The sequence below is a fragment of the Colius striatus genome, chromosome 1, assembly GCF_028858725.1.
Source record: "Colius striatus isolate bColStr4 chromosome 1, bColStr4.1.hap1, whole genome shotgun sequence".
In the NCBI taxonomy this organism is placed as follows: domain Eukaryota; kingdom Metazoa; phylum Chordata; class Aves; order Coliiformes; family Coliidae; genus Colius; species Colius striatus.
In genome coordinates this window covers 132,915,393-132,938,435 of record NC_084759.1, presented here as the reverse complement: position 1 = coordinate 132,938,435, position 23,043 = coordinate 132,915,393, and the positions used below count along the sequence as shown (strand labels likewise).

Here is a 23,043-nt window from a genome sequence, read left to right as displayed (position 1 = left end):
AGGTCAAAACAAGCTGGCAGTGGGGGATGCCACTTCTGCTTGCTTTAGTCTGCTTTCTGTGAGTACAATACTACCATTGCATGATTTTTTTTTTTTTATTTGACTGGTCTGCTTGTAAGGACTCTGTGTACCCGTGTAATTCTGAGGAGCCCTTTCTTTTAAGATGGTTACAGATTGTGTGGAGTGTCTTAATTAGGGAACATACTAAGCGAATGTCTTAATTAGTTAACATCTTTTTGGCACTAGGTGGAAGCTTCTGCATCCAGAACAGGTGAGAAATAATTCTGTGGTGTTACACGTGTATTCTCATTACAGTATGGGCATGAAGTACCTGTGTTGCTACTGCATTGTAGCTCTTAACCCTCTAAAGCTGAGAAGAGGAAACAAGCCTAGTGGTTGAGCTGACAGAGGTGTGGGGGAAAATGGAATCCTACCTTCTCTAGCTTTGCTTTCTGTATGGTTTTATGTTAATGTTTGTCAAAACAAAGAACATTAGGGTTATATTTTTTGATCTTGAACAATTAATTTTTTTTTTTTTGGTGGGGGGAATAGGGTAGGATAATACTGTACTCATTAAGAGGTCCCAAACTTGTATCATGTCTATCTGAGAAAATCAAGTTCTTCTCTAACACAACAAAAAAACCCAGAAATCCAAGAGATAGAGAATCTCCCTGGAGATGGGAGTTAATGTTATCTTTGCAAGCTTTAGATTCAATTTTGACCACAAATTTTCCTGAAATAGTTAAATTCCTTTCTTTAAGAAGCTCCCATTTGTCTCCAAAATAAGTGCCTTCAATTAAGAAATGTAATGCACTTTTGATTAGGGAGCCCTTAGACTGCAATGACAGGTCAAACCAGTAAGCTCAGGGGATCTTTGCATTCCTCAGAATTCAGGCTCAATTAAACATGTTTAGGAACCCTTGGAAAGGGCAAGTAGTTCGATGTTATTTATTAAAAGTTTCTGACAATGTGGAAGTGCTTCTAGATGTCTTTTCTATTATGGGAGACAGATATGAAGAGTACATGTCTTCATTACAAACTGAAAAATCAGATGGGATACTTCTCAATTCAGCAACTTTGCTTAAGTAATAAGAGGAAGGATTACTGGGATGAGAGAAGGTATTGTTTGGTGACAGAGACAGATGAGGTGCTGAAGTTATGCATTTTAAAGGTATTTAGCAGATTTTTGGCATTGCAGGGAAAGTTTTAGCTTGATCTCAGGTGAGAGTAGAATCCTCTTCCATTCTGGGTTGCTTGAATTCTTTCTTCTGGATTTCTTTCTTTAGGAAAGACCTTCCTAAATTATAATTTTTTTTTCCTATCTGCCCTTATTTTTTTTCCTATTGTGCTAGTTAGAATGAACAAAAATCAGACATTTAAAACATGAGAAAGACAATGTTAATTATTTAGTGAGTTTACAGTAAGGTTAGTTTATATACACTTAGCCTCTGTTCTTGTTCTGTAACATTTAAGATCTACATTTGAAAGTGAGATAGTTTAATGCTTTTGATCTTCTGCATTTGAGAATAGATTGATTCCAAAATTTATTATTTCTAAGGCTCCCAGTGCTTGTAGGCTCTGGATAGATGATACCAAGGGACAGATACCTGGCACAAGGGGATGGTCTGTCAGCTGAAGATGTCTTAGACTTTTTAAATACTGAAAAACATGCTTTTGACTTAGGAACCATCATACAAAATTCCTAACAAGATACAAGAGGTCTCGTTTACTGTTACATAGAAGCAAAAAGATCATGTCTGGAATATAAAGAGAAAGTATAGTTTGTACTGAGCAGTGGTTTTGAGTAAAGGTTTTATCAGAAGGCCTTGCTAAACTTACAGCTCCTGGCTTCTAAAATGCAGAGCCCGTGTTTCCCACTGTCATCCATGTTCCCAGTTATGCTGTCATTTCATCCCTGAGTGGGCACTTCCACTTCTAATCACAAGGTAATTAATTTTGCTAAAAAAACCCAACAAATCCAAAGCACCTGTTTCCACCTGTCAGTTTTCTGATATTCACGGTCAAGATTCTTCTCCCCGTCTACTCTGCCCTGGTGAGACCTCATCTGGAGTACTGTGTCCAGTTCTGGGCTCCTCAGCTCAAGAGGGACAGAACTTCTGGAGAGAGTCCAGTGCAGGGTCACCAGGATGGTCAGGAGACTGGAACATCTTTCATATGAGGAAAGGCTGCAGGAACTGGGGCTGTTTAGTATAGAGAAGAGGACACTGAGGGGAGATCTTACTAATATTTACAAATATCTAAGTGGTGAGTGTCAGGAGGTTGGGACATCCCTTTTTTCTATTGTATCTAGCAACAGGACAAGGGATAATGGGATGAAGCTGGAACACAAGAAGTTCCATTTAAATATAAGAAAAAACTATTTTACAGTGAGGGTGCCAGAGCCCTGGCACAGGCTGCCCAGAGGGGTTGTAGAGTCTCCTTCCTTGGAGGTCTTCAAGACCCACTTGGACGTCTTCCTATGTGACCTGATCTAGATGGACCTGCTTCTGCAGGGGGGTTGGACTAGATGATCTCTAAAGGTCCCTTCGAACCCCTAACAGTCTATGAGTCTATGATTGAGGTGGCCTGTAGTGCATGCAATTGGGTAACAAAACTGGCAGTGCAAAGCTTAGTGCAAGCAGTAGGGAGACAGGGTATAAGAACATATTTTGATGACAGAGCATGTTCCTCCTGGTTCATTTCCTGATTGTTCACTTTTATCTTATCTCTGGCAACTGCTGAGTCTAATGGGTATTTGACTGGGTTAGGACCCTACTGCTTTTGCCAATGAAAGGAGATCAGATAAGCAGGTGAAAGGTAAATGGGGAAGAAGACAGCTTTTATTTAAAATCTCAAGTAACCATGCTGTAAGTTTCAGTTCTTCATCACTTGCTAAGCTTTGCATAGTCTGTTGCAGTCACATCTCTGTTTTCAAGACAGGTAACTTTAAATTTCTCATAATTTTTTTCTTAGATCTGTTTCATGTCACGTTTGATGTATTAATATGGTATTGTCCTTTAATTTGCAAGTACTAACCTGTGTTTTCAGAGTATTCATGGACTGTAAAACATGTTAAAACATTTAAGTTTCTAAGACCATTGGAACTGTGTACAAACTTTATCATAAATATCAACTGAAATAGTTTTACTGCCATTTTTAAGTGCTCCAGTTTTCAATGTGTGTTTAGGTTTTCTCCTACTTGGCAGTACCACACATGGGAGACATTTCAATGCATCTTTGCCTGACATAATATTCAGTTGTCAGGATATCATATTAATTTATATTCACAGTCATTGCAAATTACCTGAATTTCTGTTTAAATTGATTATTTTGTTTAAAAAATGCAAAAGACATAATGTGAAGGAAGTTGTTTATTTCTTTACATAGGACTCTTTACAAGATCCTTAAACATAGGACTGTTTTCCTGACTGTCCTCACCGCTTTCCCTTACTGATTCTGACAAATCTTGTTCAGTGATATCCAGCTCTGTATGACGTGTTGTAAGTAGATACCGACAGGTGACTGCTCCATTGTCACACTGGTTCAACTCAAACTTTGACTCAAACTTTTTTTTTTCTGACTGTGTAACAAAGCAATCTTAGAAATTGCTCTGGGTAGAAAAATAGTGGGTAAAAATCCCCGGTGTTGCTGGTTTGATATTAATTCAAGAGTAATTGCCTCATCTGATTCACTTTACAGCCACATGAACATTGCTGCTAGCACAAAGGAGGGAGCAGTGTGAGGAGACTGTGAATACTAGGAGCAGAACAGGATCACTTTTTTTGAATGTCAGTGCAAACTTTGGTCTTATGACTCTGCAACTACAATGTTAAGTGAGAAACGTTATCAAATGCTTTCTAACATAAATGCAGACCATTGCAGAATGAAATGGTCCTACAATCCCTTCACACATTAAGTATTCCTGTTGCTTCCCTTGCAGTCTAATGGTTTCGTGACTACTCTGTGAGCTGAGTTAGCTAGTTATCAAATGCAAAAATAAATAACTAGTTTTTTTTTTCTTTTCCCCTTTCAGAGCAGCAAACAGATCTTCCTATATATATGGTTATACGATCACTAGGAAGGTGACAATTAGAGGAGTATGGCAGTACAGATGAGATGACTTCTTTTTGCTGTAGCATGCACTTGAATCAGGTTAAATCTAACATGAAACTATGTATTTTATTTGAATGGTTCTCTTTTTTTGGTTTCTTATCCATGTTTTATGAGGTCTGCCTACAGAGACTATGTGTAGTCTTACTTAAAGACCCAAACACTTTCTTCCAGCAAACTTTTGAGCTTAAAATTTGGTATTGCTTTACAGCCTTTAACAGCATTGATCACTGAGGAGAAGAACACAAGAAATCGATGAGGAAATAAAAAAGTGCTGTGTTAGAACCTCTTTTCAGTTCTTTTTGAGAAATTCTTTTGACATAGAATATCTTAAATGTTGCTTTTCCCCTATTACCTGTTTGCATTTTGCATATATAGTCCTCTTTCATTCTCTTAAAGAATTTTGTCTTTCATTTTAGAGAAGGAGCTAATAGCTAAAAGGTAATAAAAGATATTAAAATGCGTTTTGTTCCTTTTTCTTTCTTTTTTAGATCTTATTAAGGTTAAACTGTCTTTTTTTCTGGTTTTGACTCAGATTTCTTCTCCCCCTCTACTCTGCCCTGATGAGGCCTCATCTGGAGTACTGTGTCCAGTTCTAGGCTTCTCAGCTCAAGAGGGACAGAGAACTTCTGGAGAGAGTCCAGTGCAGAGTCACCAAGATGATCAGGGGACTGGAACAGCTTTTATATGAGGAAAGGATGCAGGAACTGGGGCTGTTTAGTTTGGAGGAGACTGAGAGGAGATCTTATTAACATTTGTAAATATCTAAAGGATGGGTGTCATTCCTTTTTTCTATTACTATAGCAACAGGACAAGGGATAATGGGATGAAGCTGGAACACAAAAAGTTCCATTTAAGTATAAGGAAAAACTATTTTACTGTGAGGGTGAGGGAGCCCTGGCACAGACTGCCCAGAGGGGTTGTGGAGTCTCCTTCCTTCCACGTACTGGATCTCTCCGAATACTGAAACACTTTTTTTTCCTGCTTCCTTTTACTGATATATAGAGAAGTTGTCATTTATTAAGGGTTTTTCCAAATACAAAGGCAGTCACTGAAACTGAATTCTTTTTCTGAAAAGTGTCTGCTGTGGCTGCAGAGGTGAGGATTCCTTTCATTAGCTGTAGACGCTCTGCCAGGAGTTGGCATGTTTGGGCGCTTCTCATAGTCACACAGTTCTCAGATAAATTCTTTGGAATGTGTACATTTGGAAGTCAGTTTGAAAAAATACTTAATGACTGGAATGTTTTATGTTGCTGGATTTATGGCAGCACTGAACAGGGAGCTTCTGCAAATGCAACTTTATGCATTGTTCCTGCGCTTTTGATCCATGTGGTCAGAAATGTGGTATGATAGTTAGCACTTCCATGGGTATCCATGGAAGTTATCAGGGCAGTTATTATTTGTCTTCAGGCACAGATTGAAAAGTTTGGTGGTTTTCATCATGGAAACATGTTTACTAATTAGATTTTTTCTAATGTACTTATAGAAAAAAAATGTGAATATAGTATTTCTACCAGTGAAAGACTTTTCTTCGTTACTCTTATGTCACTGTCCTTTGGGATTCTTTCCCAGGCCATAGCTTCTGACATTTTAGCTACTGTAGTCTTTTCATCTATCATAGTCTTATTAATTAATACTGATGATTCAAACTGAATAAAAATAGAAGCTTGATGTCAGTAATTTGATTTATAGGTAAGTCACCCATCTTCTGCTTGTGTATTAAATACATCAAGCATTTAGCTTTGTGTCATACCTTTTAATTGAAAAAGTTGACTGTGATTCTTATGGTCACATACTGTACTTGAGGACCTGAATTTGAGTCCTAAATACTTCATGGTTTTGGTGGCTCAGTTTGCCTTTTTTTTTTTTTTTTTTTTACACTATTTTCCAAAATTATAATTTGGAATTAATTTTTTTTTATGTTACTGAGATTTCCTTTTTAAATAAAAGCTTGATGTGTGCTATAATGAGAGCTATAAAAGCTCGGTATTAATTTTGTATGTCCTTGCAGATCTTTGAGATTTACACCTATCTTCTGGAATTGTTTTTTCTGTGCAAACTTTTGCATTGCTTTATCTGAAAGTACAATTTTTCATAACATGCAAGCTAGACATGAGATACCACTTTACCTATTAATCTGCTGAAGAATTGTTTCTTGTAGAGATTGGAAGGAATTTTGTGTAGTTTGCAAAAAAATAGAATGAGTTTCAAAAATGTCTAGCAATTTAAAATGTTACTTGGGTCAGAATTAATGATGGGATGATCAGAAGCCACACATAGTTTCTTGAAATCTTGATCCTTTTTAGCCATCCGTAATGCCATCGATGCAGAAGTGCTTCTTAAAGTTTCTAAAGCACGAGTAGCATAACTGGATAGATGAAGCAACAATGCTAATGGGTTGTGAAAGTTGTGAGGCTGCAGGTTAAGAATTTACCTAGTCTGTCTGTGATTGTAATGGGCTTACAGAAGGCTGTTTGGCTTGCAGGCTTTACAGGATATTGTTACAATGCCTGTATTACTTAGCTTGTTTCAGTTATTTAGAGAGCTTTTATATTGTAGAATCCCTTCACTGAGGTTTAAGGTCAAGCATTTTGCCTTGTGGTTTGCTGCAGGGTGCACATAGTTGGCTTAGGTGGCTGCTGATGGGCAGCAACTTGTTAAATTGAGATAAGTCTGTATGCATGTATTTTGAATTATTTAATTTGGAATGTGTGCAACGTAAATTATAGGTATCTTATTAAGAGTAAGGCTTTTTATGGAGAAATTGTTATTGTGATATAAGTTTGTCACAGAAGGTACTAAAAAAGCCTCTGCATGCATGAATGAGGGCTCGGAAGCTCCAGAATTTTGTGGGTTTTGCGAAGTATAAAATGGTGCTAAAGTTTTTGAAGGCAACTGTCATTCTGTGTATCTTGCTATGAAGATAAGCTCTACCATGTTAGAAGTTACCGTCTCAAGAACTTTCTTAGAAGTACTTGTCCTCTGATCTCATTGGTAACAGCAATAGGAATTTCTGTCTCTTTGTTCTGTCTTCACTGTAGTTTAGTGCTGCGTCCATTTTTTGTGGACTTCACAGGTTCATGTGATGGCTTCTAGTCTCTTTGGTTTAAAATAATCCTTTTTAGCAGAGATTAGCTACTTTGGACTTTAAGCTCACCTGGCATTCTTTGGGACGGAAAGCAGCAGGACCAATGAGGAAGTCCTGATGAGGACTCAGTTCCATCATGAGCTTTGAGCTGTCTTTGAGAGAAACTTGAGGCTTTTTGGCTTTATTTGATGGATATGGTGTAACTGCTCAAGTTCATTCCCAGGTGATTACAGTTCACATAGCAAAAATTCCTTTTGCACTTTCGTCTAAATACTGTGATGTTTGGTGTATAATGTTAAAGGTCTGCCATATTCTTTTTTAGAGAGTTTCATCTTGCAAAGGAAGAACAAAGAAAGTTGGTACTGACTGAAAGAACAGGTCTTACTCACATGCACGATTTACATCTGTTTTTATACTATGATATTCCAACTCAGGAGTCTATCTCACGAGGCCAAAAAATACCCAAATGTTGATAACCTAAGAAGGCACAAGGTAAAATGGTTGTTAAATGTTGGCAAAGTTCATAGATAAACATGAAATCTCTCTTTCCTGGCTCACTGTATTGGTACCTCACAGGCTGTTTGTTTGCCATGTCTGAAATGTCATGGGCATCCACTAAGAAAGACAACAAGTGGACCAGCTCGTGATTTGTCAAGGTACTTCTGTGTGATCTGAACATCTGCCTTCTGTGAGTTAGGTTGGTTCACTGTTCACAGGCAACCATGAATGTAGCTCACTACTGCAGATCTGAGATCAGGATGGTACTGGATATTGCTGCAAAGGAAAGAGAGGTCATCTCTGTTTTCAAAAAAGTTTCATTGCCTCTTAACCACTCTTTAGGTAATATTTCTGGAACATACCTTTTTTCCTTTCTCCTCTGCATTCATGAATTGCTTCTTTGGAAAAGAAAGTAATTGTATGCATTAGTAGCTTCTGTGTTACTGCTTTCAGCACATCATAGTGAGTATTGTTTTATCAGACCACTTTGCAATAATGACCGTTAACCAGATTGTTAACTACGGGACCTCAGATGCAATGCTGAATACAAGGTTGTTCCAAAATGGCAGAATCTGGCTCTCCTTTTTGCTGTAATAAAACTGCTTCTGTTTGCAGCACTGTGTTGCTGGGAGACTGCAGCTAATTTTTATGGCGCATGTCAGTAGTAGTGATTCAAATGACACATTTAATTGAGTAGCTCTTCTCTTTGTTTGTAAACTGTCTTCTATGAGAGGAGAGAATTTTTATTTGTTCTGTTGAGAATAGTATCCAGGCTAGAGGAAATTATTGAATCTGGAACCAAAAGCTCAGATTGTTAAGTTGATAACATCATTGTACTTCCAAAGTCACTCCAGAGGGGTTAGTGGCCTGGCTGAATTTACACCAGTCTATGTGTCAAGTCAGGAGGGTTCCTGGTGAGGCATATACATCTCCTCTAAGTGCTGTTTTGCAAACTGTAGGATGCAGAACTTCAGCATGAGGTATGACTTCAGAGCAAAACAACAGAATAGACTCTGAGACATTACAAAATAGAAAACTATGTAGTTTTGGTTCACAACAAAGATATAGGTGGCAAGTTTTGGGCTTTGTGAAAAATGCAATATTTTAAAAAATGATTGTTACACACTTGCATGTGGATCAGGACATGCCTGCAGTTAACAGTGGCAAAAAGTGAGTGTAATTGGGCATGCACCTATGCGAGAAAATGTTTATGTAAGGTGGAATCTGACTTACAAGTTTAAAATCGAAATCTGTACTCCATTTCAGGCTAAAAGAGGTGGTAGTCCATTTCCTAATGTTCACATTCTGCTTAGGTTTTTAGCAGTCTTGTTTTTAATCTTGCTTGAGACGCCTCTATAAAATGGTGTGTGTGTGTCTGAAGCCTGCTTGCTTAAACACGCAAGTCATGTCAGCTGCAATGCGGCAGAGCTTGGTGCTAATGAGGTGAGCAAGCCAGAGCACCCGTCTGCTTATGTTTTCTCATCTCTGTGCAATTATGGCAATGGGGATTGGAAAAAAGGATCTGTATTTGATATGGCTCTTGTTTTAGTCTTTCCAGAATGTGGTTCCATGTCCTCCTGAGGACTGGACATATATTTCCGCTTCCATTTTGGGAGTTAAGTGGTTGCTTCATTATGCCTAAGGCAAGCTCTAAAATACATCTTGGTTGGACGAAGAAAACAGCAAGTATAGAGAAGGGGACACACCACCCCACCCCTCACCCCCTGCAATAATTTAAAAGCCCCTTGAAATAAGATGCATTGCCTGGCAGCATATGTCTTCAGGTTGAGTAGATGCAAGTCTGTATTTGAAAAGTAACATCTTTGGAATAGAGCTAATCAGGTAATTAATTTGGGCTAGGTCAGAATAGTTACAGCTGGCCTTTATAGGCACAGAAATACAGATGCGGTCCTATTTCTCAGCTTACCTTCTTTCTCCTTTTTAACCCTTAAGGTGTTGACAGCAATGTCAGCTGTGTATTTTACAGTGAAGTTAAATTTTTTGAAGGTAAAGCAAAGAAAGTGAATATCAAATCGTACTTGTCTTTCGTATCCTCAAGCATCAGACTGTTTTCATCAAGGTTGATACCTTCTGTCCAGTCCCATTGTATTCCTGCAGCCTGTCTTTCAGTGTTTCTTTTTCAGTGATACAGTCTGTAAAGCTGTAGGTTATGATTAAGTAACATATTGGTCTTGGTAGAAAAGCCAACTTTCCTTGTAGCTCCTGCCCTAATGTCAATGGGTGCTGCTCTATTAGGTGATAAAATTATTTCTGAATACTTACTTGGAATAAATCCAATTGTTGAAATTATCTGTGTTAAATAGATCTGTGTTTTGGGTGGTTTTTTGTTTGTTTTTTTAAGGGTCATATATCATCTCTGTTGCTTTAGCAATATGTTGTGTAATGTGATACCAGAAACAGAAGGATCAATACAACTGGACTGGGAAAGGTATGAACCGTATCATGTAGGCAAGAACCAACAATGGGATACAGGGACCTCCTGAACTGTTGATACTGCTAATGTGAAAGAAGTGTGCAGTTAACACCCATAGAAAGGATGACGTGTCATTTATAAAACCATCCTTCACCCTAGGAAGAGGCCTAAGGTTGTGTGCCTTAATACAGTCTGTTCTTTGCCTAGTCCTAGTTTCAAGTGGGTTAAGTGGCATGTATGCAACAGCACAAATTGCAAGAAACATTTTAGGGAGACTTGTGCTGTTTTAACTCTCGCTACTGAAGTCTGGTGTCTCTGTTCTGATCTCCTATAATGCAATATGTCTTTACCTTTTTACCTTCTCCTGAAATCCTTGTAGTTGATAGGGATGTTTTCCTCTTCCTTCTTTAGGTCTCCGAGTGAATGGGGAGCTCATTACTGCTTACCCACAAGTGGTGGTTGTACGTGTACCAACACCTTGGGTTCAGAGTGACAGCGATATCACAGTCCTTCGCCACCTAGAGAAGATGGGCTGTCGATTGATGAATCGTCCGCAAGCCATCCTCAACTGTGTCAACAAGTTCTGGACGTTTCAAGAACTTGCTGGCCATGGTGTGCCTCTTCCAGACACTTTTTCTTATGGTAAGGCTTTTGGATCAAATGGATAGCATAGTTGCCTATCGTAATTTATGCTTTCGCAGTGCAAAAGATATGAGTCAAGTTTTGGAAATCCATAGAATGAAGTAGCTTGAGGCTTGTTCCACAGATAGATGTTCAGTAACAAAGAAGTTACCTAGTTTTGGCTTTGTTGATTAGCTGTAATGCTTTGGGAAGAGTACTATAACTGTACTTCAGCCTCCCAAGCAACTATGCCTGTTACTACTAACACACTTGGAACTTTTTTCCCAGTTGCTTAAAACAGCAGTCAAGAGCTTGGGTAGCTAAATCTTATAGGATTCTCTAAGTATCTTGACTTTGGTAAAACCAGAAAGGAGGTTAAATTGTATATGAATAAAAACATTTGCAAATATATTAGTTATTGTGAAAGAACATAAAAGAGTACAAGCCTTTGCGTTCAGCTTTTAACAGTTGTTTGAGGTCTGTTTCCCACCAGAACAGTTAATGATGTTTTTTTGTACCTGCCTCTGGAATGTGTTTTCTGACAGAGTGCTAGATTAGAAGAACCATTTGTCTGAGTTACCTTGATTACTATTTCTGCTTTTAATTACAATATATTAAAGAACTTACAATATATTACAATATATTAAAGATACCTCTCAGCTTTCCTTTTTCTTTTTGGGAAATACCAGTATTTTCCTCCCCTTCATGTGGTTGCACCAGTAGGCTTTTGTAACTGGAACATGACAAAAACAAAACCATGGATTTCTATCAACTACTGTTTCTATAAATTACTGTGAGAACACATTTGAGAAGAAACACACTCTTTCTTTATAGACATGGTCGCTCTCGTTCTTTGAGCAAAGAATGAGATTTTAATTTTGTGGAGGGGAAGAGGAGACCATGAATGATGCGGTAATTGCAGAACACCTCTGTTGATAACTCCCCGACACTTCTTTTAATGCCTGCCTCTGGAACTTGACAGAAGCATGACCTTTTTTTCTTTTCTTTTTTTTTTTTAAACACAAATATCAAGGTATCACTGAGAGCTGTCTTTGCCAAGAAAAACAGGATGTGCTGAATGACATATTATTTCTTGACATGCATTAAAAATCCGTGGCAGGGTAATGATGGCTGCTGCTGACTTTGTGACCAGTATATTGGCTTGACTTCTGCGCTTGGCTGCATGTGCTGTTAGTGGAGTCTTATCCCTTTGCTGCTGACTTTCTCTTTTATATTTCTTTTACTGTGGTCAGCCTTCTGTGAATTGAACTGAACTCAAATAACCTTGAAGTATCAACCATAATCATGTGAATACTTAAAGCTCCTCTTTAAGATCCTTACAGATGCAATAAGACAAAAAGGTCAAAGTACTAATGCAGGAAATAAAGGAGAATACAGGAATTCAGGAGACTTAAGCATTGGAAAGGGGGGAGGTGTTTTTTTTGCTGCTCTCCAGATTATGCCCTTGTATTGTGTGTTGCTTTCCTGATTAGTAGTTTGGATGGAACTGTTACTGGTGCTATGTCTGTGCTATTTTCCTGCTAGACATTTGAAAAGGTGGAAGTTGATAAATTAAAAGGAGTAAATTGAAACAAGATGGTAGAATCAAGACATTGAGATCGGATTGAGTGTTTTGGGGATGTGATCAGAGGCTTTTGTCAACTTGTGTCTTCAATTTCAAAAGAAGCAGGAGTTAGTATCCCACAGACCACGAAGACCTTCAAAGTGTGATCATGCTCCATAACCAAGTTCCTCTTAACTGATAGTTCTTCTTCATTATGTAAGCTGTAAGGGTGGGAGAAGTGTATGGCATACATCCCCAGTTTGGCCACACCAGATTGGTGGCGCATAATGTTGTTGGTTTTCTTTTTGCCAGGTGGTCATGAGAATTTTGCCAAAATGATTGATGAGGCGGAAGTGCTGGAGTTCCCTATGGTGGTGAAGAACACGCGGGGTCACCGAGGTGGGTGTGAGGTCAGAGGTGTGAGGGCAAGGAGTATTCTGATTTTTTTGTCTTGTCAAGCGTTGATAGTTAAGAAGAGGTCTTCTATTAGGTGCTGGATTTCTTTGTGGGACATCTAAATTCAACTGCCCTTTGGCTTCTGAATGTTAAGTAGGCTGCAACACTGGGAAGCGGTTTTAGTAGAACTTGCAATAGCAGGGGGGATAGGGGTTCAAAATTATTGTGCATTGTTGCCTTCTGTTGAGGAAAGCTTTGTACTGGAATAATGGAATGTCTGGCCTTAAGGAACTGGGTTTCTGGATGTTTCCAAATGGGTGTAAGAAGTGAAATATTGGTACATTCAGTCTTGATTTGACTTTCTTTTTCTGTTTGACTTTGTCTATAATTAAGATTTTGATTTAAGTAAAATCTCATGTACTGTTTGTCAAACTGGATCTCAATTTTTCAGAAAAATATCTGAGAATGCTGCTGATAATAAAGCAGATTCAGATTACATTGTTTTATTGTCAGTCTTGTTTTCAGTTGAATATGAAGCAGTATGTTAGTTTTGTTTAATGTTAGATAGAGATGTACTAAAGGAAACCAGGTTTAAAGTAAATTTTAGAGGTTAGTTGAACAGGAGGTTGCATTGTTTTTAATTAACTTTAAAACCAATTTAATAAATGCCAGCAATGAAAATAAGCTGAAACTGAAGTTTAAGCATATAAACCAGCAGCTACCTTAAGCAAAAGCATAACCAAAAGACACCACTTCTTCCTTCTTACTGTTCGTCAGCTTGTTACCCCTCTGTACAACTCTAGGGCGTCTGTTCTGTAGGCATGATCATTTCTGTAGCCATGTAGTAAGTAGATCAAGGAAGTGATGTTGGATGAATCTAGATGTGTTATTTTTACTTGGATTAGTTCCTTACATGAAGTATCATTTACTTGCATAAATGCTTGTATTGATGAAACAGAAGACTAAAAGTGGAAGGCAGGGAAAGAAGGTCGACCTGCTTCTGTTGACAGTAACACCTGTTTGTGTGGTTTTAAAGTGCTTTTAGAGCTATGAAGCAAAGCTGAAGTTAGCAGCAAGTTGAATTTAACAATTGTGCAGTGGAGTATCACAGAGTCTGAAGAGCTGGAAGGGACCTCAAAAGATGATATAGTCCAACTCCCTGCCAGAGCAGGCCACCTAGAGTAGGTCACCCAGGAAGTCATCCAGGTGGATTTTGAATGCCTCCAGAGAAGAAGACTCCACAACCCATCTGGGCAGCCTGTTCCAGTGTTCTGTCACCCTCACAGTGAAGAAATTCTTCCTTGTATTTCTTTGGAACCTCCTGTGTTCCATTGCTCATTGTCTCATCATTGGCTATCATTGAGAAGAGTCTGGCTCCCACTCTTTATATATTTGTAAACATTAATGAGGTCACCCCTCAGTCTCCTCCAAGCTAAAGAGCCCCAGCTCCCTCAGTCTTTCATCATAAGGGAGATGCTCCACTCCCCTCATCATCTTGGTGACCCTGCGCTGAACTGTCTCCAGCAGCTCCCTGTCCTTGAACTGAAGGGCCCAGAACTGGACACAATATTCCAGATGTGGTCTCCCAAGGGCAGAGTAGATGGGGAGGAGAACCTTTCTCAACCTATGAACCACAGCCCTAATACACTGGCCTTCTTGGCCACAAGGGTACATTGCTGGCTCATGCTCATCCTGTTGTCCACCCCAAAGTCCCTTTCCCCTACACTACTCTCTAAGAGTTCATTCCCCAGCCTGTATGGGTCTTTCTTTCCTGTATGCATCTTTCCCAGATGCAAGACTCTACACTTGCCCTTGTTGAATTTCATTAGATTTCTCTCCGCCCAACTCTCCAGCCTGTACAGGTCTTGTTGAATGGCAGCACAGCCTTCTGGTGTTTCAGCTATTTCCCCCAGTTTAGTATCGTCAGCAAACTTACTGACAGTGCCCTCTGTTCCCTCATCAAGATTATTAATGAGTATATTGAACAGTACCAGTCCCAGCACCGACCCCTGAGGAACTCTGCTAGACACAGCCCTCCAACTAGACCCTGCCCCATTGATCATAACTCTCTGCCTTCTTCCTTTCAACCAGTTAACAATCCACCTCACTATATGATCATCCAGCCCACACTGTCTCAGTTTTGCTGTGAGAATGCTATGGGACATGGTGTCAAATGCTTTACTGAAATACAGATAAACCACATCCATTGCACTACCACCTGGTTACATCTTCATAAAATGCTATCAGGGTGGTCAAATATGACTTGGTAAAGCCATGTTGACTATTCCTAATGACCCTCTTTTCCTTTAAATGCCTGCATTTAAGGTGGAGACAGCACCCAGGATAAGTCATTCCATCACCTTACCAGAGATGGAGGTGATGCTGACCGGTCTGTAGTCACCTGGCTCCTCCTCACCCTTTTTTTACATTTGATCTCCTCCAGTCCTCAGGCACTGCTCCTGTCCTGCACAACTTACTGAAAATGATGGTGAGTGGCTTAGCAATGACTGTGCTAGCTCCCTCAGCACCTGTGGGTGCATCGCATTGGGACGAATGGATTTATACACATCCAGATTGCTCAATCAAACAAAACTCCTCCTTTGATCTGACTTTCTGGGGAGTCTGGGACTCCTGAGGACAGTCTCTAGCAGCATAGACAGAGGCAAAGAAGGCATTCAGTAACTCTGCCTTCTCTGTATCCTCTGTCACCAGGGCACCCGCCTCATTCAACAATGGGCCTGCATTGCCTCTAGTATTAGTTTTACCTGCGATATATTTGTCCTTGACCTCCCTTGCACCTATTTACTTCTTTTTTTTTTTAAAGCCATAATTCACATAAGTACCTATTTACAAGTTTTACTTTAGAGCAATTTAAATTCCACGTATTTTAGTGCAAATCTACACACAGTATATATTCTTTGATGTTAAGAGAATTAAGGAAACTTTTTCAAATTAATGGAAGAGCAGCCAATTGCTAATTGTATTTTAAAAAACAGAAAAACATGGTTATAGGTACTGGATAATTAATAAAAGGCATACTCTTCTAGACTCATTTTTTTGCATAGCTTACTGCTGCAGCAAATAGTGCCAATCTAACTTTGCTGAGACCTGATGATGCTGTATAATTCTGTAGAATTAAGTGGTGCCCTTCTAAGCATCTTTCTTCCTATCCCATTTTAGGAATACAGTAAGATTATTAGGTGCCTACAGAAGAACTAAAGTTAAGAATAAGAGAAAATGTGGAGGTTTTTGCTTTTGTGTCATGATTTTTAAGCCTACATTCTGTTTCTCTGTGAGAAATTCTGTGTTCCTCAAGCAGTGTTCTGTGTTACAGAGACCTTAAATCCGGATGAAGCAGAGGCTGCTCATGTAGAGCTTTGAAGCAGTTGGTAGAATTATTCTTCACATGTTATTTCTCCCTAGTTCTACTACTGCTGCATTTCTGCTTCCTTATTAAGATAGGCAGTTTATCAATTAGGTTTTGTATTTTGTTAACATTCTAGCATAATGGAATGATGATTCTGAGATTAAAAAAGTGCAGCTTTATTGCAAAACAAATCTGACGTAAAAGAGTGCTTAAGAAAGGGAAAGAAGAACTGGGAAATGTAGGTAAAGATGGAAAGAGATGCCATCTTGTGAGACTAGGAAAAAGAAGCAAAGTGGTAGAGTCAGGAGTGGCTTTTGTCAGTATTAGTTAAATTGGAAAAGCACAAAGAAGTCTTTGATGTGCTCTAGAAATTAATGGGAATGAAATGACATGTTTTAGGCTAAAAAAACCCAAGAACTTGAGATGTTTGCTTGCAAAAAGCTAGTGATTTCTACAGAGTTTGTTTCAATATTGTAGTACATTCCATCATTTTATGTCTTGTGGAATCTTCTGCTAAATGTCTAGGATATTGTGGAGTCTACAGTGTTTTCTGCTGAACCTAGTTGTTCCACTCTAAAGCCTCAATCTGCAGTTGTGAGCTCTTATGATGGGAAGAGCAGCTCTCAACAACTTCCCAACAGAGAAGTGTTCTACAGTGGCATACTAGTGACTTCAGAGTTCTTAGCTGTCTGGTGTTGAATGGTCTCATGTCATTGATTCCTGCATATTGAAACTGTAGGCTACGGGTCCAGTTCTCTTGAACGAACAGAGCTGTGTTGTTAATTAATATCTTACTGTTTTTTTTCTCTCATTAAGGACTTGTACCAAAAGGAATCGAAATTACAAGACCACTTCCTTTATCTCAACCTGTTTTCTTTTTCCTTTTTTTATATTCCTTATATGGCTCCTTGATAAGCTGGAACGTAGAGGTTCCAAAGAAACAAGGGAAAACTTGACTGTGAGGGAGACAGAGCACTGGAACAGGCTGCCCAGGTTGGTTGTGGAGTCTCCTTCTCTGGAGACATTCAAAACCCACCTGGATGAGTTCCTGTGTGACCTACGCTGGCAGGGGGTGTTGGACTAGATGATCTTTTGAGGTCGCTTCCAGCTTTTCAGAATCTATGATTCTATGATAAGCTACAGATGAGACGTGTAAGAATGGGCAGCATACTGGTCAGAGGTTTAACTTTTGTGCATGGAATCAGTGACATGGCTCAAATCAAATAGTTTTCCAAATTTCCAATGTTCTTTTTTTCATACAGGTAAAGCTGTGTTCCTGGCCCGAGACAAGCACCATTTGGCAGACCTAAGCCATTTGATCCGTCATGATGCCCCCTACTTGTTTCAAAAATACGTTAAAGAGTCCCATGGCAAGGATGTACGTGTCATCGTAGTGGGAGGCCGTGTAGTGGGCACCATGCTCCGCTGCTCAACAGATGGGAGGATGCAGAGTAACTGCTCACTTGGTAGGAAAACATTGTTCATAGTTGTGATGAGAAATTTTCAATACAGTTGAAGAATCACAAACCCAACTGAAACAAGTTGCAGGTTTTATTTTGTATTAATAGTACTTACTGTTGGGGATTTACAGAGGAAATATGAGAGTTATGATTAAGTGAGATGTGTGTTGAGCAAACACAGAAGGAGAGATAAACTCTGCCCAAAGATGAAAAGGAGAGGAATGTTCTAGGAATACAGACAGAGCAACTGATGTGGTTGTGCAGCAGCACGCTAATGCCGTGTTATCGTTCATTTCATCCTGTTAAGAACAGAAAAAGAAAGAAGACAGAGGATGAGACTCAGGGAGATGGAGGAGACAGCCAGTTGGCAAGAGGGTAGAAGAGATTGTTAGAAGAGGAAAGTGTTGAAGGCAATAAACAGTTGGATTGCATTGTGCAGCTGCTGTGCTGCCTGTAGTCTTTCAGACTCTTCCCTGCAACCTTTTCTCCCAAAGACCATGTCTGGAAGGAGGAGGAGGGTTGCTGTATTGATTGTAGCACACTCAGAACTGAGTTTCTGCATAGCTTTGAGTGTAGGACGGGAGAGTTTCTGAAGGTAGGAGGAGGGAAGGTTGAGGTTGCCTGGCTGAAACTACTGAACCTGAGGAGACATGGGGTAAAATATGTTCATGTTTTAGTTAGTCAAAATACTTGAGAGGTTTTAGTTCCTACTTGATACTGAGGAAGTATGGCCTGAAATATTTCTCTGCTAAATGTTTTGTTTGTTTGTTTGTAATTGTTTTGTTTTTTTATTCAATTCAAATATTGTAATAGATGAAGTCTGAGTCAGTACTGTCATGATGGACTGTGAACTGGACCAACTGAGGTTCAGACACCAATGTTTCCTAGTTATTGCTATAGAGACATTAACCTCTGGTAAGCTGAGAGGGACGTGAACAGATGATAAATACCAATCCTCCTCAAGTATATCTGTTAGAGCTGTAGTCTTATCAGGAGCACTTGGTTTCATTTTGCTTGTGATATTTGACAAATGTGTATGGAAAGCCTCTACCTTGGAAGGAGCAAGGGTGATTTGTTTGGTCATCTTTTTAATGTCCCAAGACCATAAAAATGTATAATAGTCTCTCTTGACTAAAAAGTCAGAACTTCAATGTTTTTTAAAGAAGTCATAATCTTGACCTGCCACAGAACCTTACAAAATCTGCTGTGGCCTCAAGTTCATTAGTAGTCATCGTGGAGAGGAGGTTGCTTTCTGAGTCATCAACAGTATGCTTCCAGTCTGTTTGGAGCTTTCCAACCATAAAACACGAATGAAGAAGGACGTCAGTCACCTGTGACCAAGTTGTTGACAGCAAGTTTGTTTCGCTTTTTCCAGGTGGCGTAGGGATGATGTGCTCACTGAGTGAACAAGGCAAGCAGTTGGCAGTCCAGGTGTCAAACATCCTGGGGATGGATGTGTGTGGCATTGACCTGCTGATGAAGGACGACGGTTCATTCTATGTCTGCGAGGCCAATGCAAATGTAGGTTTCATTGCCTTTGACAAGGCTTGTAATCTAGATGTAGCTGGTATCATAGCAGACTATGCCGCTTCCCTCCTAACCCCCGGCCGCTTGACGCGGCGCATGTCCTTGCTCTCTGTGGTGTCCACGGCGAGCGAGACTAGCGAGCCAGAGCTGGGCCCTCCAGCTAGTGCCGCTGTCGACAATATGAGTGCTAGCTCCAGCTCTGTCGACAGCGACCCTGAGACCACGGAGAGAGAGTTGCTCACCAAGCTCCCGGGGGCTCTATTCAACATGAACCAGCTACTAGCCAATGAGATCAAACTTCTTGTGGAGTGATGCCACATGTAAATAGATGACCAACAGAACTCTCTCTTGTAAATTTTTTTAAAGCCAACTTGCAATGCTGTTTATCAGAGAAGCTCAGAGGAATGAGGACAGGGAGAGTGTAAAGAGAGCAAAAGGCACGCGTACTGTGATTGCTGCCCCTACTTTTTTGCAGAATATGAAATTATATTCACTCTTCAGCATCAATTTTCTAAGGATAATGCTCAGTTCACAGCCTAAGAGGGGATTTTATTTGGATGCTGCTTTGGTCCCCAGCCATATTGCAGTTCTTGTATGTTCACAGGCAACTGTTGAAGCACGATTCACACTTGAAGATTTACAGAAAGCTACTGCACCGGTTAAGTCTCTTCTACCTCTGTAAGGCTTAATCCTGTAAATTGCCGAGTGCCTCATATTCTCAGTATGAAGATGTTAAATACCAGGTATTTTGAAGTTCCTGGACATCTGCTATTCCTGCTGTTGTAGATGGGAGTTGTAAATTCAGGATCCTTTTAAAGTCATCACTTTCTGAACTTCCAGGATATGGCCTTTCAATAATGAGGCTGAGAGAAGTGTCAAGTTGACTTACTGTGAGCTTTCTGTGCAAATCTCTGATATCTATCTTTAAGTATTAATTGGCAGCATTGCATCTGTATTTCTTTCTAAAGCTTTTAAAAGAGGATTTTAGTATTGCGACTTTCTCATTTCAAATCCTTATTTTGGAAGGCAGGTAGGGGAATTGCTCATACTCTTATTTGTGGCAGACATTTTAACTATTTATTGCATGATTGGAGGAGATAAACAGCACTGTAATGTCTGGTGTACAAAATAATGTTTAATCCAATGTGAAAAAGAATTACACTAGTTTAAAGCAAATGTGCATCAACTTGTATTTGTTAGTGTTTTAGTCTATTTGAGAGAGATCTGCGATGTTAATGTTCCTTTTTCTTTAATACATGCTTTGTCCAACATTCCCTTCTCTATGCCTACATCTTTTAACTGTAGCCAAAGTGAAAACACTGCAGACTATTTGTTAAGAAAACACTGACTTAAAGCCTGTATATTGGTGGGGGTGGGGTTTTTTGTTTGATTTTCTTTTTTGCAGGGGGTAACATGGTAAGGTGTGGAGGAGGGAAAAGTTGGTTTAAAGTGATTAGACATCCAGAGGTACTTTAGAATAAAACTGCAGTTTATAGAATACTTAGCAGGCTTACTTTGTCCCCACTGAATATAAAAGCTGATGTTGGCAGAAATCCAAAGAGTATATATCTGGGGAGAAGTACTCAAATCTTACCTTTGGGAAACATGCAGCAGATTTTAAAAAAGGGAAAAAAACCCCCCACAAAACAGCGTACACAAACCCCTCCCCCACAACAACAACCAAAAAAACCCCAAACAAATGATGGAAAAAAAGGAGGGGGAAAAAAACCACGGAAGACAAAAAAATCAGCCAGAATAAAAAAAATAAATCGGTAACCTAGGTCCATAATTAGCAAATTGATCTTGGACCCTTACGTATGTGTAGTGTGCACACTTGAGTGTGTTTCTGTATGCGCATTTGCTTTGCCTTATTTCTTTTTGCGTTTTGGCTATTATGCTCCTATTTTTTTTCCAGATTGCCTGATTTTCCTTAGTCCTTCTGACTGTGCATTTTCTCCTAAGCCTTGAGCTGTTTTGGACAGATAACCAAAACAGATACTATGTCCGTTTTTTCAGTCCATATCTTCCCCTTCCTTTTCCTCCTCCCTTTGTATTCCTTTCTCAATCTTTGGATTCATAAAGCCCTGAAACTATCTATCTATCTATCTAAATACATAGATATATAGATATAGATATATAAATAAAGATATATATAAAGATAAGCCACTTTTTTAAAAAACCAAAAGCAAAACGTTTACAATTGAAAACCGATCTTGTGGAAAATAAGATTTATTTGGAGGGGGGTTGTGTGTGTGCAATGCTGCAGTTTTCTGGATACTTAATTGGAGCATGTCCCATGTACCCTCTGAGGCTCTGCACTGCCCACCTCTGTGGCCCTTCCTCACCTCTCTGCTGCTCTGCTGTTTTATCTTCACTTGGACCTTAAACACAACTCAAGGACACTATGCAGAGAGTCTTCAAGAGGCAATAAACAGAACAGTATTAACCTGCTTTATGGAGGTTTGATCATGCTTCTTTGTACAGTTTTTTTTTTTTTTTTTTAAATTAAAAGGAATGTAATAAAATGGCTTTTTTTGTAGAATTAAATATTATTATTAAAATCAAGTGAAAGGTTGAGTGTTGGTGTTAAGCAGGAGAGTGGACCAACTGGTCCAGCAACAGAAGGAACTTCAACAGTAAAGGTATTTTCAAATCTTTCTTCCTGAGCCTTCAAGTGGACAGGTTATTCCTGAAGATGATAAAGATCTTTAACTTCCATTAGGAGCTGGAGAACCATAGAGCACAAAAGAAACCTAATTTTGTAGTCATGGAGCAGTAAACTCTTCCAGAGGCTCTCCTCCCCTTGTTTGTTTATCCAAGGGGAATTTGGGTGATGGGTTTTTTGTGTTTTGTTTTGTTTTTTTTCCGTTCTCTTTTTACTGATAGATGCCTGCACTTTTAGAGACTGATAGAGTCAATCCTTCTGTTTTCAGCTGTGGCACGTACTTGGCACACAGAATAATGGCAGGGAGTACATATGTTCTAGCTGGTATAGTGGGACCTGTGCATTTCTGTCATGGGAAACATCTTTTAGGGGAAAGAGCTGGTAACTGAATATTCTGGATTGGTTTTTATCTCCATAGTATTTTGTGGCTTACAGGAACTTTACATTACATCCTTTCAGAATGTTCAGGTTACACCTCACAGTAGTAAAATTTGTGAAATAAACGTTGGATTTTTTGAAAGACAAAACAATGGATAGAGAGGTCCACAGTTTGGCTCTCTTGGGATAAGATTCTCCTCTGTGGTTGACGCTTCCATTGCTAGTTTGGAGAGAAATCTATGCATAGTGGTCAAAGGGGTAGGCAGGATTTGAAACATCATGTACATTTGTTTGGACATTGGGTGTTGCTACTGCATGAAAACCTTGCTTGAGCATCTGTTGAGGCAAGTAGGCGCATTTGTGTCATGTATTTACTCTGTACTTATCCATTGCTCCTGAAATAGTGAAATGTTTAGAATGGACTGGGGGATGGGGGGATGTCTTTTTTTTACTTAAAGGAAGAAAATGCTAACAGATCTAGCTTATGGTAACCAGGCAGTGATTCCCATTTGAAGGTGACCTTTACAGATGTCAGCTTTATACACTGTATTTCCTTCAGTTCCATATGCAGAAAAAACACATGGGTTTGGAAGCTTGTGCTGACAAAATGGTCAATGTAGTGTGAGTTACAACAGTGCTAATACAGCTGATGGTAATGCAACTATTTTTGTATGCTTTAATATTTGAAAGAGCCAGATAGAAACTCCTGTTTGCAAGAGTAAGTTTTTTAAACTACATCTGATGAAATGTTTTTCTTTGTAACACTGGAGAATTTCTTCTGCTCAACTTACCATGTTTATAATTGATGTCTTGCTCTGTCAGTGTACGGATTGTACCTTAAGCTTTGTATTTAATGTTTTAATGTGTTATGTAAAATGTTGGCTTGGAATGTTATACCACTTCATCTGTAACACAATGTCAATGTTCGATGAATA

At 39.2% G+C, this 23,043-nt stretch overlaps 1 protein-coding gene across 2 annotated transcripts in view; it reads left to right on the top strand.

Moving 5' to 3' along the window:
* The window catches only part of RIMKLB (ribosomal modification protein rimK like family member B), a 50,391-nt gene extending 28,905 nt beyond the window's left edge, over positions 1-21,486 (top strand). Inside the window, exons 4-9 of one of the 2 annotated variants that reach the window (XM_061988820.1) lie at positions 10,542-10,772; positions 12,628-12,714; positions 15,155-15,199; positions 17,341-17,544; positions 18,914-19,059; positions 19,670-21,486. In XM_061988820.1, coding sequence (XP_061844804.1) covers positions 10,542-10,772; positions 12,628-12,714; positions 15,155-15,199; positions 17,341-17,544; positions 18,914-19,059; positions 19,670-19,747 — 791 coding nt within the window. In that variant the 3' untranslated portion in view covers positions 19,748-21,486. Of the gene's footprint in view, positions 1-10,541; positions 10,773-12,627; positions 12,715-15,154; positions 15,200-17,340; positions 17,545-18,913 lie in introns of both variants that reach the window. The other variant, XM_061988819.1, reaches the window with a different exon arrangement.
* The last annotated feature ends 1,557 nt before the right edge of the window (positions 21,487-23,043 follow it).